Source organism: Dermacentor andersoni, chromosome 11 (genome assembly GCF_023375885.2).
Source record: "Dermacentor andersoni chromosome 11, qqDerAnde1_hic_scaffold, whole genome shotgun sequence".
In the NCBI taxonomy this organism is placed as follows: Eukaryota; Metazoa; Arthropoda; class Arachnida; order Ixodida; family Ixodidae; genus Dermacentor; species Dermacentor andersoni.
The window spans coordinates 12,298,634-12,312,249 of NC_092824.1; the positions used below are offsets into that span (position 1 = coordinate 12,298,634).

The 13,616-nt window shown below is 51.8% G+C and overlaps 1 protein-coding gene across 3 annotated transcripts in view; it reads right to left on the reverse strand.

Annotated features, from left to right (window-relative positions):
* Nucleotides 1-13,616, reverse strand: part of LOC126517672 (receptor-type tyrosine-protein phosphatase mu-like) — a 153,568-nt gene that overhangs the window by 120,638 nt on the left and 19,314 nt on the right. For all 3 annotated transcript variants that reach the window (XM_072285627.1, XM_072285628.1, XM_072285626.1), the window contains exons 3-4: nt 11,603-11,799; nt 9,661-9,748 (exon numbers count right to left, since the gene is read on the reverse strand). In XM_072285627.1, the coding sequence (XP_072141728.1) occupies nt 9,661-9,748; nt 11,603-11,755 (241 nt within the window). In that variant the 5' untranslated portion in view covers nt 11,756-11,799. The remainder of the gene's footprint in view (nt 1-9,660; nt 9,749-11,602; nt 11,800-13,616) is intronic.

The window sequence follows — 13,616 nt, forward strand, 5'->3', positions numbered from 1 at the left end:
TGACACTGGCGACGAGGATAGCGACGAGTACCAACGTGTCATCCCACGCCGCCGCGAGCGGTAAAACACCGCCCCCCGTTGCTGCCGCCATGCCGCTGTACGGAAGGCTTGAGCTGTTTGAGAGAGATTGGTCGGCCTGGCCAATTTGCGAGGAACAAGTCCACGTGTTCTTCCGGGCAAACGACACACCTGAGGCCGAACAGCGGGACATCTCCCTGGCCAGCTGCGGGACACGCGTCTTCAGCCTCCTGCTCGACCTTCTCAAGCCAGCCACGCCGCATGTTAAGGCGCTGGGTGAGCTGCTCGCCATACTGCGCTCGCATTTGAATCCAGCACCGTCCTCACTAATGGAGCGTTTCCGCTAGAACAACCGAAGCCGCCGGGAAGGAGAGACCTTCGGGCAGTTCGTTGCTACGCTACGAGGGTTAGCGAGTGCCTGCGCCTTCGCAGACCAACTGGACTCGCTGCTCCGGGACCGTTTCGTCTACAGAATCAACAACACCGCCATGCAGACGCGACTCCTGGAGCTTCCCGGCCCCTCGCTGGACGACGCCGTGAAGGCAGCGCTGGCAATGGAAGCTGCCGCCAAGGACGCCGGTGAGATTTCGCGTGCGACTAGCTCACCGTCGGCGGAAGCGGCGGCCAACAAGTTGGCGACAAAGGGCAGTACCTGCAGTCGCTGTGGTGGTGACCACTCCCCTCACAGTGCCAGTTTTCTCAAGCACAACGCTTCACGTGCGGGAAAACTGGGCACCTGGCACGGGTATGCCGAAGGGGGAGGACGAAGAGAAAACAGCAGCAGCAGCCTTGTTTACGCCCAGGTACCACACAAGCCTGCGGCTAGGGTAGCCGTCGCAGGGGTACGCGGCGGGGGCATGTGGCAGCAGGCTCAAGTTCTTCCGTGGCCAAGGACCCGCCGATTTTCGACATGTGGCACACAGGCTTTGTACCGTCGTCTGTGCCGCCGTGCAAGCTGACCGTCGAAATCTGCGGGCACCCCATTTCCATGGAGCTGGACACAGGGGCCAGCGTGTCAGTAATGGCCGGGAAACTCTTCAAGCATACTTTTCCCGGCGTGTCCGTCGAGGATTCGGGCGGGATGCGGCGCTGCTACTCCGGGCAACTCTGCCAGGTCCAGGGTCAGGCACATGCCAGCGTACGGTTGTTCGACAGAGAGGCAACCCTTCCCCTTTACTTAACCAAGGGGTCGTCACCGACGCTGCTGGCACGAAAGTGGATTCATGCAATAGTATTAGGAAGCAAGCCTGCATCTGGTGAAAGACGTCCCCAGGCTTCTGACCGAGTTCAAGTGCCTGTTCCAGCCAGGAGTGGGCACATTCGCTGGAACGACGGCTGGCATCTATGTACCTGAGGGAGCCCGGCCACGTTTTTTCAAGCCTCGCCCACTGCCGTTCGCCCTGAAGGACGGGGTCACCCAGGAGCTGCAACGGTTACAGCGAGAGAGCATCCTGGTGCCTATCAAGACGTCTGAATGAGTCGCTCCCATCGTACCAGTCCTCAAGCGAGACGGCAGTGTCAGGATCTCCGGAGATTTCAAGGTTACCATCAACGCCGTTGCTACCGTCGAGAAGTACCCGCTGCCCCGGAATGAAGATCTCTGGTCAGCATTGTTCGGTGGACAGACGTTTACCAAGCTCGACCTCAGAGATGCTTACCAGCAGCTGGTGCTCCAGGACGCCTCCCGGAAGTATGTCACAATATCGACAACTTTGGGTGTCTTCCAGTACACGTGCTTACAGTTTGGCGTGGCCTAGGCCTCAATCATATTTCAGTGGGAGATGGACAGCCTCTTCAGGGGCATGAGGCACGTGGCGGTGTACTTGGACGACATCCTGGTTACTGGCAGCGACGACGGGGACCACCTGCAGAAGCTGCACAACGTCCTGGCACGACTGCAGGACGCCAGTCTCAAGCTCTAGCTGGAAAAGTGCGTTTTCCTGGCCCCCAGTGTTGAGTATTTGGGACATGTCATTTCCCAGGCTGGCCTAGCCCCGGCTCCCCGCAAAGCTGATGCTGTGCTCAAGGCGCCTAACCAGAAGGAGCTTCAGAGCTACCTCTGCCTCATCAACTTCTACAGGAGTTTTCTGCTGAACCTGTCGGAGCATCTACAGCCGCTCCATCTTCTGCTTCGAGATGATCAGCAAAGGGTCTGGAAGAAGGAGCAGGACCGGGCCTTCCAGCGCAGCAAGGAGCTAATAACCAAGGCTCCAGTTTCGGTACACTTCGATCCTGCCAAGCCTGTCGTCCTGACCGTACATGCATCGCCGTACGGCGTGGGAGCCGTCCTGACGCACCGGGACAAAGATGGCCAGGAACGCCCTGTGTCGTTTGCTTCTCGTCGGCTTCATGCTGCAGAGCAACGCTACAGCCAGCTGGACAAGGAAGGCTCGACCATAGAGTTTCCTACAAAATTACTAGAGGGAACTCTGGCGCTGCAGTCGTTGTCCTACCATGGGAATGATGGGAAGTACATGGATTTGTCTCATCTTCGTGCTTGTGGATTCAGACGTTCTTGTGGCTTTGTATATTACGCTATATAAATATTATTGTCGTATATTTCGCCGCAATCTATATTCTTCGAAATGCAGAAGACGCCGGGAACGCGTACAATTGCTATTAATTGCAACGATTGAGCTCGTTCAGGTGGCCAAATCGAAACGCGCCAAGCGTCTCAAGGCACTGGCATGCCCGCGATAAATTCATAAGGGCGTTTCATTCGCTTGTCGATACATGCGTCCGTGGCTTAATGGTTTCAATATCAGGCTTCTGTGCTAGAGTCCCTGTGTTCGAATCGTGCCGTCGGGCAATATTAATGAAGTTTATTTAATTATTCATTCCACAATATACTGTTGAAAATGACGAGTTAACAAAGTCACAATGCCGTTTGAAGCCGAAAGGACGAAGTTCAGGCAAATCCATGTACTTCCCATAATTCCCATGCTGGGACAACCACTCCCATTGCAGCTCCCGTAGACACTAGCGCCAGAGTTCCCTCTAGTAATTCTTGTAGGAAACTCTATGGGCTCGACCCTCATGTTCGGTGTCGAACGCTTCCACCAGTACCTGTGGGGCTGGAAGTTCGAGGCGGTCACGGACCACAAGCCGTTGTTGGGGCTGGTGGGGCCTGACAAGGCAGTTCCCGTGCAGGCATCTCCTAGCGTGCTACGCTGGCCCTTGAGGCTGGCAGCTTACAGTTACCAGCTGGTTTTCCGTCCGGGAAAGTACCTGGGACCTGCTGATGCCCTGAGCCGCCTGCCCCTGCCAGAGGTGCCTGCCTGGTGCTGTTCCAGAACCTGCTGAAGTGTTCATGCTGGAGCACGCGTGCCCGGAGGTGCTATCCAGATCTGCGGTATCGCAAGCGACCACCCGGGACCCAGTCCCATCTCAGGTGGTCAAGGCGGTGTCGTGTGGGGAGGAATAGGTCCAGCAGGCCTGTAGCAACAAGGCCGCTGAGCTGAGCTTGCAGCAGGGCTGCCTACTGTGGGGTTCCAGGGTGCTGATCCCACAAAATTTCCGGTCCAGGGTCCTGCAGTTGCTGCACACGGGTCATCTTGGCGTGGAAAAGACCAAGATGGTGGCCCGGTCCCATGTTTGGTGGCCTGGCCTGGACCAGAACATTGCTGACATGGTGCAGAGCGGCCAAATCTGCCAGGAGCATCGGCGGACCTCAAGTCGTGTGGAAATCATCCCCTGGCCGTTCCCACAGAGACCCTGGTCCGGCCTACATGTGGATTTTGGGGGCCCTTCAAAGGCCACTAGTTCCTCGTAGTGGTGGACGCCTTTTCGAAGTGGGTGGCGATTCTACCTGTCGCCACTCCATCAGCAGGCGCGACCATTGCAGCGCTACGACAGGTCTTCGCTAGCCATGGGTTGCCGGATGTCATCGTGTCCGACAATGGTCCTGCTTTCGCCAGCACATTGTACCTGACCTGGCTGACGAAGAACGAAATCCGCCGGATGATGGTTCCGCCGTACCACTCTGCTTCAAACGGTGTAGCCGAGCGGGTGGTAAAACCATCAAGGACAAGCTCAAGAAGAGCCAGACGGGATTTCCGGACGCAGATTGCCCGGATACTGTTTCATTACCGGACCACGCCCCATGATTGAATGGCCGTGCCCCCGTGAGCTCTTGCTGGGTTGGATGGTCAAAACACCCTTGGACGTCTTGCATCCGGACCTCCGATCCACAGTGCTCCTGAAGCAGCTGAAGCAGAAGCTGGCTACTGACCAAGGGTGCCGTCCCGGGCCTTTGCCGGAGTTGGGAGCACCAGTTTTCGCCAGGAACTTGTCCTGGCCCAACCTGGTGTGTCGGACAGGTGGTGTCTCCTGACAGCGCCTCATCACTGCTCGTACGCATGCCAGACGGGGCCACGTGGCACAGACACGCCGACCTTGTTAGGCCTCGCCTCAGGACCTGGCCAGCACCCTCGACTGCCACTTCGGAGTTCCAGCCCGCAGGAGGACTAGCGGCAGCACCAGTCGCTTCCAGCGCAGCACCGCCCACCTCGGAGGCGGCAGGCGTTGCCAGTGGCGCGGCGCCCGTTGGGCCAGTGTCGAGCCCATCGCCGCTCACAAGACCGACCACTGCGGATCCTCCGGATGGAGCGACGCTGGCTAAGGCTAAACCTGGCGTTGCCACTCCCGGCCCGTCAACACTGGGGCCCAGACGGAGTACTCGATGGTGGAGGCCACCGGACCGTTACTCACCTAGATAGCAGGCACCGCCGACCCGCCTAGGACCGAGGCAGAGCCTCGTACATTGAACTTAGAAGTTTTTTTTGTTGGCAACAAACTGGGGGTAAGGGGGTGTAGCAAGCGTGTGACGCCCCCTCGGGCTTAATCTTCGTTGGCCCGCCAGACTCTGTGGCCTGCCAGGCTCAGTTAAGCAACATTGGTCACCGCACCAATAAACACCGGCGAGCACAGCTGCTCGGCGGTCAGTCATCGTTCATCACCACCACGCGGCGGAGCGTCCGTCTAACGGAGGGTTCCTCGAGCCCTCCCTCGTTCACGAACCCGGGCGGATCGTGACAGCTCCCTCTCTCGCGCACCCCCTTTCCGCCCCCACACATCGGAGCAATGGGGGATGCTGCTGCGGGATTCACAACGGGATTCGTGTCCTAGAGTATATGCCTGATTTTATTCACCGAGCGGGCTGACAAGACGCTTCCCAACTCTGGTGAGCGCTGCATGCCGTTCCGTTCTCAAGTCCCTGGGTTTTACAAAAGTAGAGCGAAATGTGTTTGACGCGTGCGGTATAAATGAGTTGCCACGACATCCTGCAGCAGAGCAAGAGATCGCTGGTTTCATGCCCGGTCGTGGCGGCCGCTTTTCTAGGGAAGCGAAATGCAGAAATGCTCGGGCACTGAGATTTAAGTTTACAGCGTCGCTTGTAGCCCCAGTGTTGCTTAGGGACGTTAAGCGCCACGAATTAATCGAACCAAGTAAGCGTCAGACAGCATTTTGTGACGGTTATAATGACCAGGCTGCAATAATTAAAGAAAGTGAAGCTCATGAAGCTCCTTAGAAATATATATAAGGATTTATTTTGGCTGTTTTAGCTCGGCATTAGGGCTTATTCGGCTAAACGATTAAATATTGTTGAAAAACTTATGGCGGCAGCACCAAAGTAGCAGATGTTCGCATCATCATGAGAGCGCTCGTCTTCCGCTCGGCAAGCGGCAGCCCTGGCTAGCATTCGCCGAATTAAAACCAAGCCTGACACGTTGCTGACGCGACCTGTTTAAGGGTGGGCAAATAACATATAAGGCTTGACCTCACTTCAGCCTCTAATCAGATTTGACGATGTCACTCAACCTCACCCACAGAGCAAATTGCGGTGCATTCACGAGACATCACCTTGACCTCATCTCAACCTGATCATTAAGCTTGAAGTCAGCTCTTCAACCTCAACATCATCTCTTGAGTTCGTGGTCGGGTAATGAGCGTTGAATGTGTTACAAGTAGATAAACGCGTTCTAATGTCTCTTATATATACAGGCTAGTCAAAGGAAATGATACAGCTAAAAAAAAGAGCATATTTCGCGAAACGAGTTGTTCAATAGGAATTTCGAGCTGCGAAACATGAGATAAAGGTAGAAGGTTTTTAATGAATTCCGAGGAAAATTCATTATAAGGAGACCAGGATTCAATGCGTCCTAAAGAGGATGCTGCCAGCCATGCTAGACCTGCCCGCTGGTCCGTCCAGTTAGCGTGCCACTCCAGGTGGGTATGAAGAAAAATAAATATAGATGTCACAGTGCCACGTCACATATACAAAGCATGCACAGAGAGCCTCAAAACTCTCAGCAAACTAAACTATATTATTGACGCCAGTGTCTCTGATGAACGCGACGTGCTATGGTGTCGTATAGGGCTTTGGCAAACCACTAGTCTCGTAGGCCTTGGTTATAGTATCCCTGTGAACAACATTTCAGTCACGTTAGCTTGTGGAATTACTTTTGTCGTCTGTGGCACTCGTACAGAAAAAGTGGAATTTTCATTCGCTTGCTCCCGCTCAAGAGAAAAAGAAAGAGGTAAGGGAGGAAAGGTCTGCTGCCGCTCTAATTTATGGAGGTCTAATTCACAAAGCTTTTCGTTCGTAAGTGTTGTTTTGTATTGCTTCATCGATTTTGCTAATAATATGTCTTACATCACTGGCTGGCACGAATGTTTTTAGCTTAAAAACGTTTTTGAATATGGGCCCTGTTGCGTAACATGGCGCTCTCCAACCGCTCTCTGTATTCTTTTCTAGTGTTAGTTGATAAATCCTAGTATTTCGATAGAAACAACAGGTATATTACAGCGAAGCTGTATATGGGTAGCATAATCGTCCGTCCGTCCGTCTGCCGCCTGGACGCCGAAAACTCCTCTGGCACAATCCCATGCGCATGTGCGAAAAATAAAAAAAAAGAGAGAAAAAGAGGCGCGCGATTGGCCGCGCCAGTAGTGACGTGGTTGCTCTCCGTCGGAGCCGAACGCGCGCGCAGCAGTTTCTCTTCGGCTCCGAAATGGGTAGGCCGCGCTTCATACGTACTTACGTACTCCTGAGGAGCAGGCAGCTTTCGATCAGCAACGGCGTGAGCAGAACCGGGAACGAGCTCGTCTGCGCCGTGCCGATGCTGCAGCCCGGGCGCAAGAACAGGCTCGTACGGCCGCGCGCAAGCAACAACTGCGTACCGAGGATCCGGCGGCCTACCAAGCCGTCGTTTAATGAATCGTCGGGGTTAACGCAGTGATAAACACCGGTGCCACACGTTTCATCTTTGCTGGTTAACCCTCTGTACGGAGTGCTTGCGCAGATTTTTTATTGTATGCCTTCCATGAACAGAGAGAGGGAGATTCGTAGACAGATCAAAGAAAAGCTTGCCGCACCGTAACTGCCTAGCGCACGGCTGAACCTGCAAATCGGTCGGCAGTGTGGAGAAGGAGGAAAAGGGACGGAAAGACCACAAAGGACATAGCCGCCCTAGACAGGCGCATGGTCTCGTGCCACCCTGGCATTGCATCACGGCAAGTAAGCCAGGATCATCGCAGCTATAGAACCAGAACAGCATCTTTAGGCTCAATAGCAAAGTGGCACTTCAACTAAACCACAGTGAAATTGGTCACAAAATTTACGTTTAACCGATAAGTCGGCTTTGTTCCACACAAAGCTATTACTGACAAGAAAGATAACTGTCATTTTCAGTGATAAGCGATTACGCTCTAAAATTGGCTGCACCACGCTCAATCATTTTTCACAATCTTCAAACAATAGTTGAATTCTTTTTTCCTGCAATTCACCCTCTTTCTTGTATGGGAACTGCCTCTTTTTCTACCTCCTCCCTACAGTTATATCTGCGTCCCCTCTGGACTCTCCCCTTAGTAGAAAGGGAAGCGCTGCAGTTTCTGCAATGCTTCTGAGGGGAGCCGCGGGTAATAACAGCTGTCAAGAGGCTAAGGAGGCAACGGCCAGGGAGCTCCCGGAACATTATGCACATTCAACGCGGTGGGGTGAAAAGGAGTTTCTAGTGAGAGAGAGAGAGAGAACAACTTTAGTGAAAATGCCTGCAGAGTCGGTTAGGCTCCCTCCACGCAGGGAGGACAAGCTTTTACCGCGACGCGGCCACTACGTCAATCTCGTGCATTGTGCTCCTCGAGGGCTTGGTTCCTCGCTACTTCCGCGGATCCGAGAGGGCCGCCGCCCCCTTCCTCGGGGTGCTGCCCCCTTTCTCCTCGGTTTCGCGAGGTCGCTGCCTCTCTAGAGCTGCCGAGACCTGCTGGACGGCCTTGAGTTGTGTATCTTGGTCATATATCTTCGTTGCAGCCTCTAGCTGCGGCGGGATCGTCGTTTTCTCGCTGGCTTCTTGTGGATTTATACGACAGTCCCAAAGGATGTGAGCCGCGGTGGCTCTCTCCTTAGCGCACAGTCTACACACGTCACTCGCGTACACGCTCGGACACACGTGTTTAGCTAGCACCGGGGTGAGCAGGGACCCCGTCTGTAATTGCCGGTATAACACTGCCTCCTTCCGGGTAAGCCTTTCTTCTCTGACACGTTTCTGTCATGTATGCACACGCTTTGACCTCCCCCTATCCCCCCCCCCCCCCCCCCCCCGACGCGGTGTACCTGACAGCAGTGCTCACAGCAGCCACAGCAGCCACAGCAGCAGCAGCAGCACTGGGAGAGTCGAAGGAAAAGGCAAAGAAAGCTTCGCTTTAAAAGCAGATACTTTTAGTGTGCTAGTGTGCTCTGGTGTGCTGTGATGTGCGCTCGCCAAAAAGATGTAGCCTTCTGACCGGTAGCTAAAAGAGCAACCCTCGTCAACAAATCTCCGACGACGGCGTGGGCCCACTTAGTCTCCGTGTGACGCCCCGGTAGCCTGGGCCAGCTACCCGTTACGAGACGCACCTGCGGCGTAGGCTAGAGAGCCACCGTCTTTGCGACGCCAGACCCCGATGCCACTTTCCCGGCTCCTACAACCTGAGGAGCTGCGCAAAATATTGGCAACACCAACCAACAACCGACCACATTCAACTTCACGGCTACGAATGAGGTCAGCACCGCCGGCCTAGCTCGCTCCCATAACTTATACCAGCCACCAACCTCACCTCATTCTGAGGTTGAGGTCAAATTGCGGTCGACCTCGACCTCGTGGGGTGAGAACCTAGTGAGGTTGGCCACGTGTGGTCCTCTATGCTCTATCGGAGGCCTGCCGAGACCTGCGGCCACGCACTGTTGCTCGTCGCCACGTCTTCGTGACCCGGACGCGGTCCGAGGTCATGAAGCCATGGACTGGACCAATTTCGGGTCATGAAGCCGTGGACCGAGCCATGTCCGGGTCATGAAGCCGTGGACCGGACCAAGTCCGGATCCCCACAACTTCGGACGCCACAGCTTCGTGGAACGTGGAAGAACTGTGCGCTGCTGAATGAAATAGATTACGCACGTCACGCACATCACATAAATATTTTGTGTTAATGCCAATCACCAGAAGCTTTGGTGAGGTAATCAGAGATGTGTCCGAGCAAAATGAGACCGTTAATTCCTGTTGTTACCGAATGCAGCATAAAACAGGGTAGCTACAACGGTACGGTTCGTTATAGGTATACGACCTCAGATTATGACTTTCCACTCAATGCGGTCAAAATCCTTACATGGCAGAACGTTTCCGTCGCGGTTCTTTGGCTTGTGGTCGGACTTTTCCGCGACGGTTGCCGGGTGCAGCTTCCCATTCCTCAGCGTCTGTAGGAAGCAAGATTGTTATGAAAAAAAAATCGGCAAGAGCAGTGCATAGAATCAAAATGCTTATTAATTCGCGGTCTAACTGAGCATTCACTTTGTGTAACACGTGAGACTGATAAGGAAATATGCTGGACATGAACCACCGCCTGTCCCCAGCTGTAACACACACACACACACACACACACACACACACACACACACACACACACACACACACACACGCACACGCACACGCACACGCACACACACACACACACACGCACACACGCACACGCACACGCACACACGCACACACACACACACTATATATATATATATATATATATATCATGAGAATCCCACATAGACACCAAGGACAACACAGGGGAAATTACTTGTACTTAAGAAGAGAAAGAAGCGATAAATTAGTGAAAGTGAATTAAACAACTTGCCGCAGAGGGGAAACGATCCCACGTCTTCGCATTACGCATTTTATATATATTGACACGTGTAGATATCTTTATCGGGCGACCCCGTTTCGCCGCCTAACAAATGTTATCGCACAGCGCGGGACGCGCCTGCATGTATCCGAAGTTTCTGGAAAGTTATCGATGCTTCTATCCGCTGTCTGTTGTCGCCGAACCTTCTGTTATCTGATTTCATCGCTTGACGCGAATGGTGCAGAATTTTGTGGAAGGCACGCGGGTCCCAACGATTAGTCTGGAATATTCGACGACTGCTGTATAAAAGCCGACGCGCTTGACCCGCTCAGATTTTCGACGATCGCCGACCGTGTTCGCCGCTATCGTTGTGCTCTAAGTGTAGCCTGTTTTTGTGGGCACAGGTTCGCGCAATAAAAGTTACTTTTGTCTTTCACAGTATTGCTACTGTGTTCTTCAACGTCACCACCGCGTGACAATATATATGAGGACCTCTCAGGTAAAGGATAACCTAGGCGTTTTCCGGAGCCTAAGTTCCTGCATGAAACGTACAATTAAATAATGTGTTGCAATCTTAACGTCTTATACTTACATAGTCATATAAATGCTAGTCGTCCAGTAGTCGTTGCTTGACTTTGTCTTGATGCTTTTTTAACATGTTATCACTGGCGCAACATTAAGAAACAATAAGGGAGAGGTTTGGATTATAAGGCAAACGGATATAGCCGATATTCTAATTGACATCAAGATAAATAAATGGAGCTGGGGAGGTCATGTTGAGGAAACTCGCGCGCGCTAGTTGAAATCGGTTGGCACAGGACAGGGGTAATCGGAGATCGCAGTGGATCGCAGTGACATAAAGTAGGCTGATGATGATTATTGTTAAGTTATTCTTCCGCGCAATATGTACCGACCATAAACAAGACTTCTCAAACGTTGCTGCTAATTCTGCAGCGATGGAAGCTGATCCGATCATATTGCACGCGAGTTGCGAATAGTTTGGTAGCGGGTAGAATGTACGCAGACATACGCGATTAATTTTGAATGCATGGGGAGACATGTGCAAATAGTGAACAAGCTCGTTCTATTCGATTATATTCGATGATCGACGACCGTGATTGCGGCTGTCGTTGTGATTTGAGGGATTGCATATGTATGTGGGCACAAATTCGCCCAATAAAGAGTTAACTTCATAGCCCAAATTTTGGGCTGTGGTTCTTCAGCGTTGCTGCAATGGGGCAGCATAATGCAAATATATTCTTCAATGAGGGCCACTTGTTACAACGCATTGTGGAGTAATTACACCCATCAAGAAAAAAAGAGAGAGAGAAGTATAAATGCAAAGCAGCAAGGTTAACCAGGATTGAGTCCTTGCACTGGGGCAAGGGGAATGGGGAGAGGAAGGAACTACCAGGGGGAGAGATTTTCCACCTACCGTGTACTCAAGCGCCAGTGTGTCTTCAACAAGGGCTCGTGCCACGTACTCTTGGAAGCGCTTGATGGGTACGGGATTCGACGGACGACTAGGGGGTGAGCGTACGCTAGCTGGCGATGCGGATTTGGCGTCCGTGGAAATGTACTCGTTCATCTCTGCACGCTGTGTCTTACGATCCAGTGCTGACTTCTCAATGGCTGAAATGCAGAGAGGCATGCAAGATTCATGGTTAGGTCGCCTCTAAGTTATGAAGTGTAGAGTACCGGGTTGAGCCGACTATTCTAGTAGTTGATGAGGTACTGTAATTTGAGTTTGTTCATCATAAACTTGGAGGTATTACAGATTGAGCAGAATATACAGAAAGAGGTCTCATAGTGTGATCACTGTAGAGGATATCCTGTTATAAAAAAACGTAACAAAAAATTTGAAAAAGTGATACAGAAGCAGCTGCGAAACAAAGTACATCTGTCAGTTTGTGGTGGTACAACAAAACATGGCAGGTTAAGACAAAAGAAGGAATGAATGAGCAAGAGGGTATCTGTATTAATCGCGAAAATAGAAAAACCTGATCAGTCGAAATGTGATAACGCTAAAGTACGCAGAATGAAAGATAAACAGACAAGCCGACTGTGGGAGTGTTGTAGGTACTTATGTAAAGTGTTTTCACGTTAAATTATTGTCGATATTATGACCTTTCAGAATGTTCGCAGAAATGGTCATCAAGCCCGTGTTTTATAACATTCCATTTCATTTTCCTTTTCTTGCGATAACAATTACATGGGCACTCCAGGCGCATTTCTGCCGTCGCCATCACCGCCACCGTCACCGCTGGTGTCGCCATCGACGTCACGCTCAATGCGTTGACGCCAGAGTCAAGGTGCGTCGGCGACTCGTATATTTGTGCGGGCTGGTGTTCTCGGCACTCTCTTTGCGTCGAAGCGACAGACAGCACGAAGGTCACTTCGCTCGCTGCTGCTGCCGTCTTTCTTCACGCCAGCTCTTTGACGGCGAGTGTCCGCGGTCATCCAGTGTGATGTGTTTATGTATGCTGTGCACGCTCACACCAGGCTTCTCAATTTAGTTAGCAAGCGAATGTTTACAAGCTGATACGGCCGATAAAAGCCGTGTCCTCACTTCGTTCAGCTGTCTGCTAATTTTCTATCGCAATAGATGCTTCTCCTTTCGGGTGAAACTGCGACTTTCCTTTCCCTCTTTATAGCGCGGTGCGCCCCTCTGCCATTCCCAGTGATAACGGCGCTGTGGCGGTGCAAGTGACGTCAGAGTCAATGAAGGCGGGTTGACAGGACGAAAAATTGAATAAAATATTGAAGAATACGGCCGGATGATGTTTACAATATAAAATAATTTACGCCCTTAAAAGCGAATAAGGGTTTGAATCAATGTATAACTCACACCCTGTCGCCTTTTTTGGTGTAATAGTTTGAGTGATATGCCGATTTACACCCTTATTCACTCGAAAGGGAGTAAACAATTTTGCAGTGTACTGCAGTGAGTTTTCATGAACAGATACCAAATAACAACCACAGCCGGCATTAAAGAGATTTTTACAGCTTTGAATAAAACTTCGTAGATTATCTTATTCTAGGATATAATAAGGCTCTCTCTTGCGTATTCAGTCATTTGTAGTTAGCTACGCAGGACCAACGAAAAATGTATTTTCGAATGATGAAACCAAAAATATTTTACAGCGCGACCTGTTATCCTTCCCTATACAAGGGTTAAGAAGATAGCGTTACAGCGGAAATAAAGCGGTGGGTATTTAAGGCACTCAACAAATTTGCTTATTTAAGGTAAAAATGTAATGGTAAAACACGTGTATCTTCGAGCCGCTTCCTGTGAATGTTTCTACAACAATGAAGGTGTCGCGAAATGACCCAACGCGGACACCATGGAGGAAGGAAAAAACATGAAGCGAGGTCCTGACGTCACTTTTGTGAAGCGTCCGCAACGCTGGATGTCGGCCATGCCGTGGCAGATTCTCCTCACGTGTTTA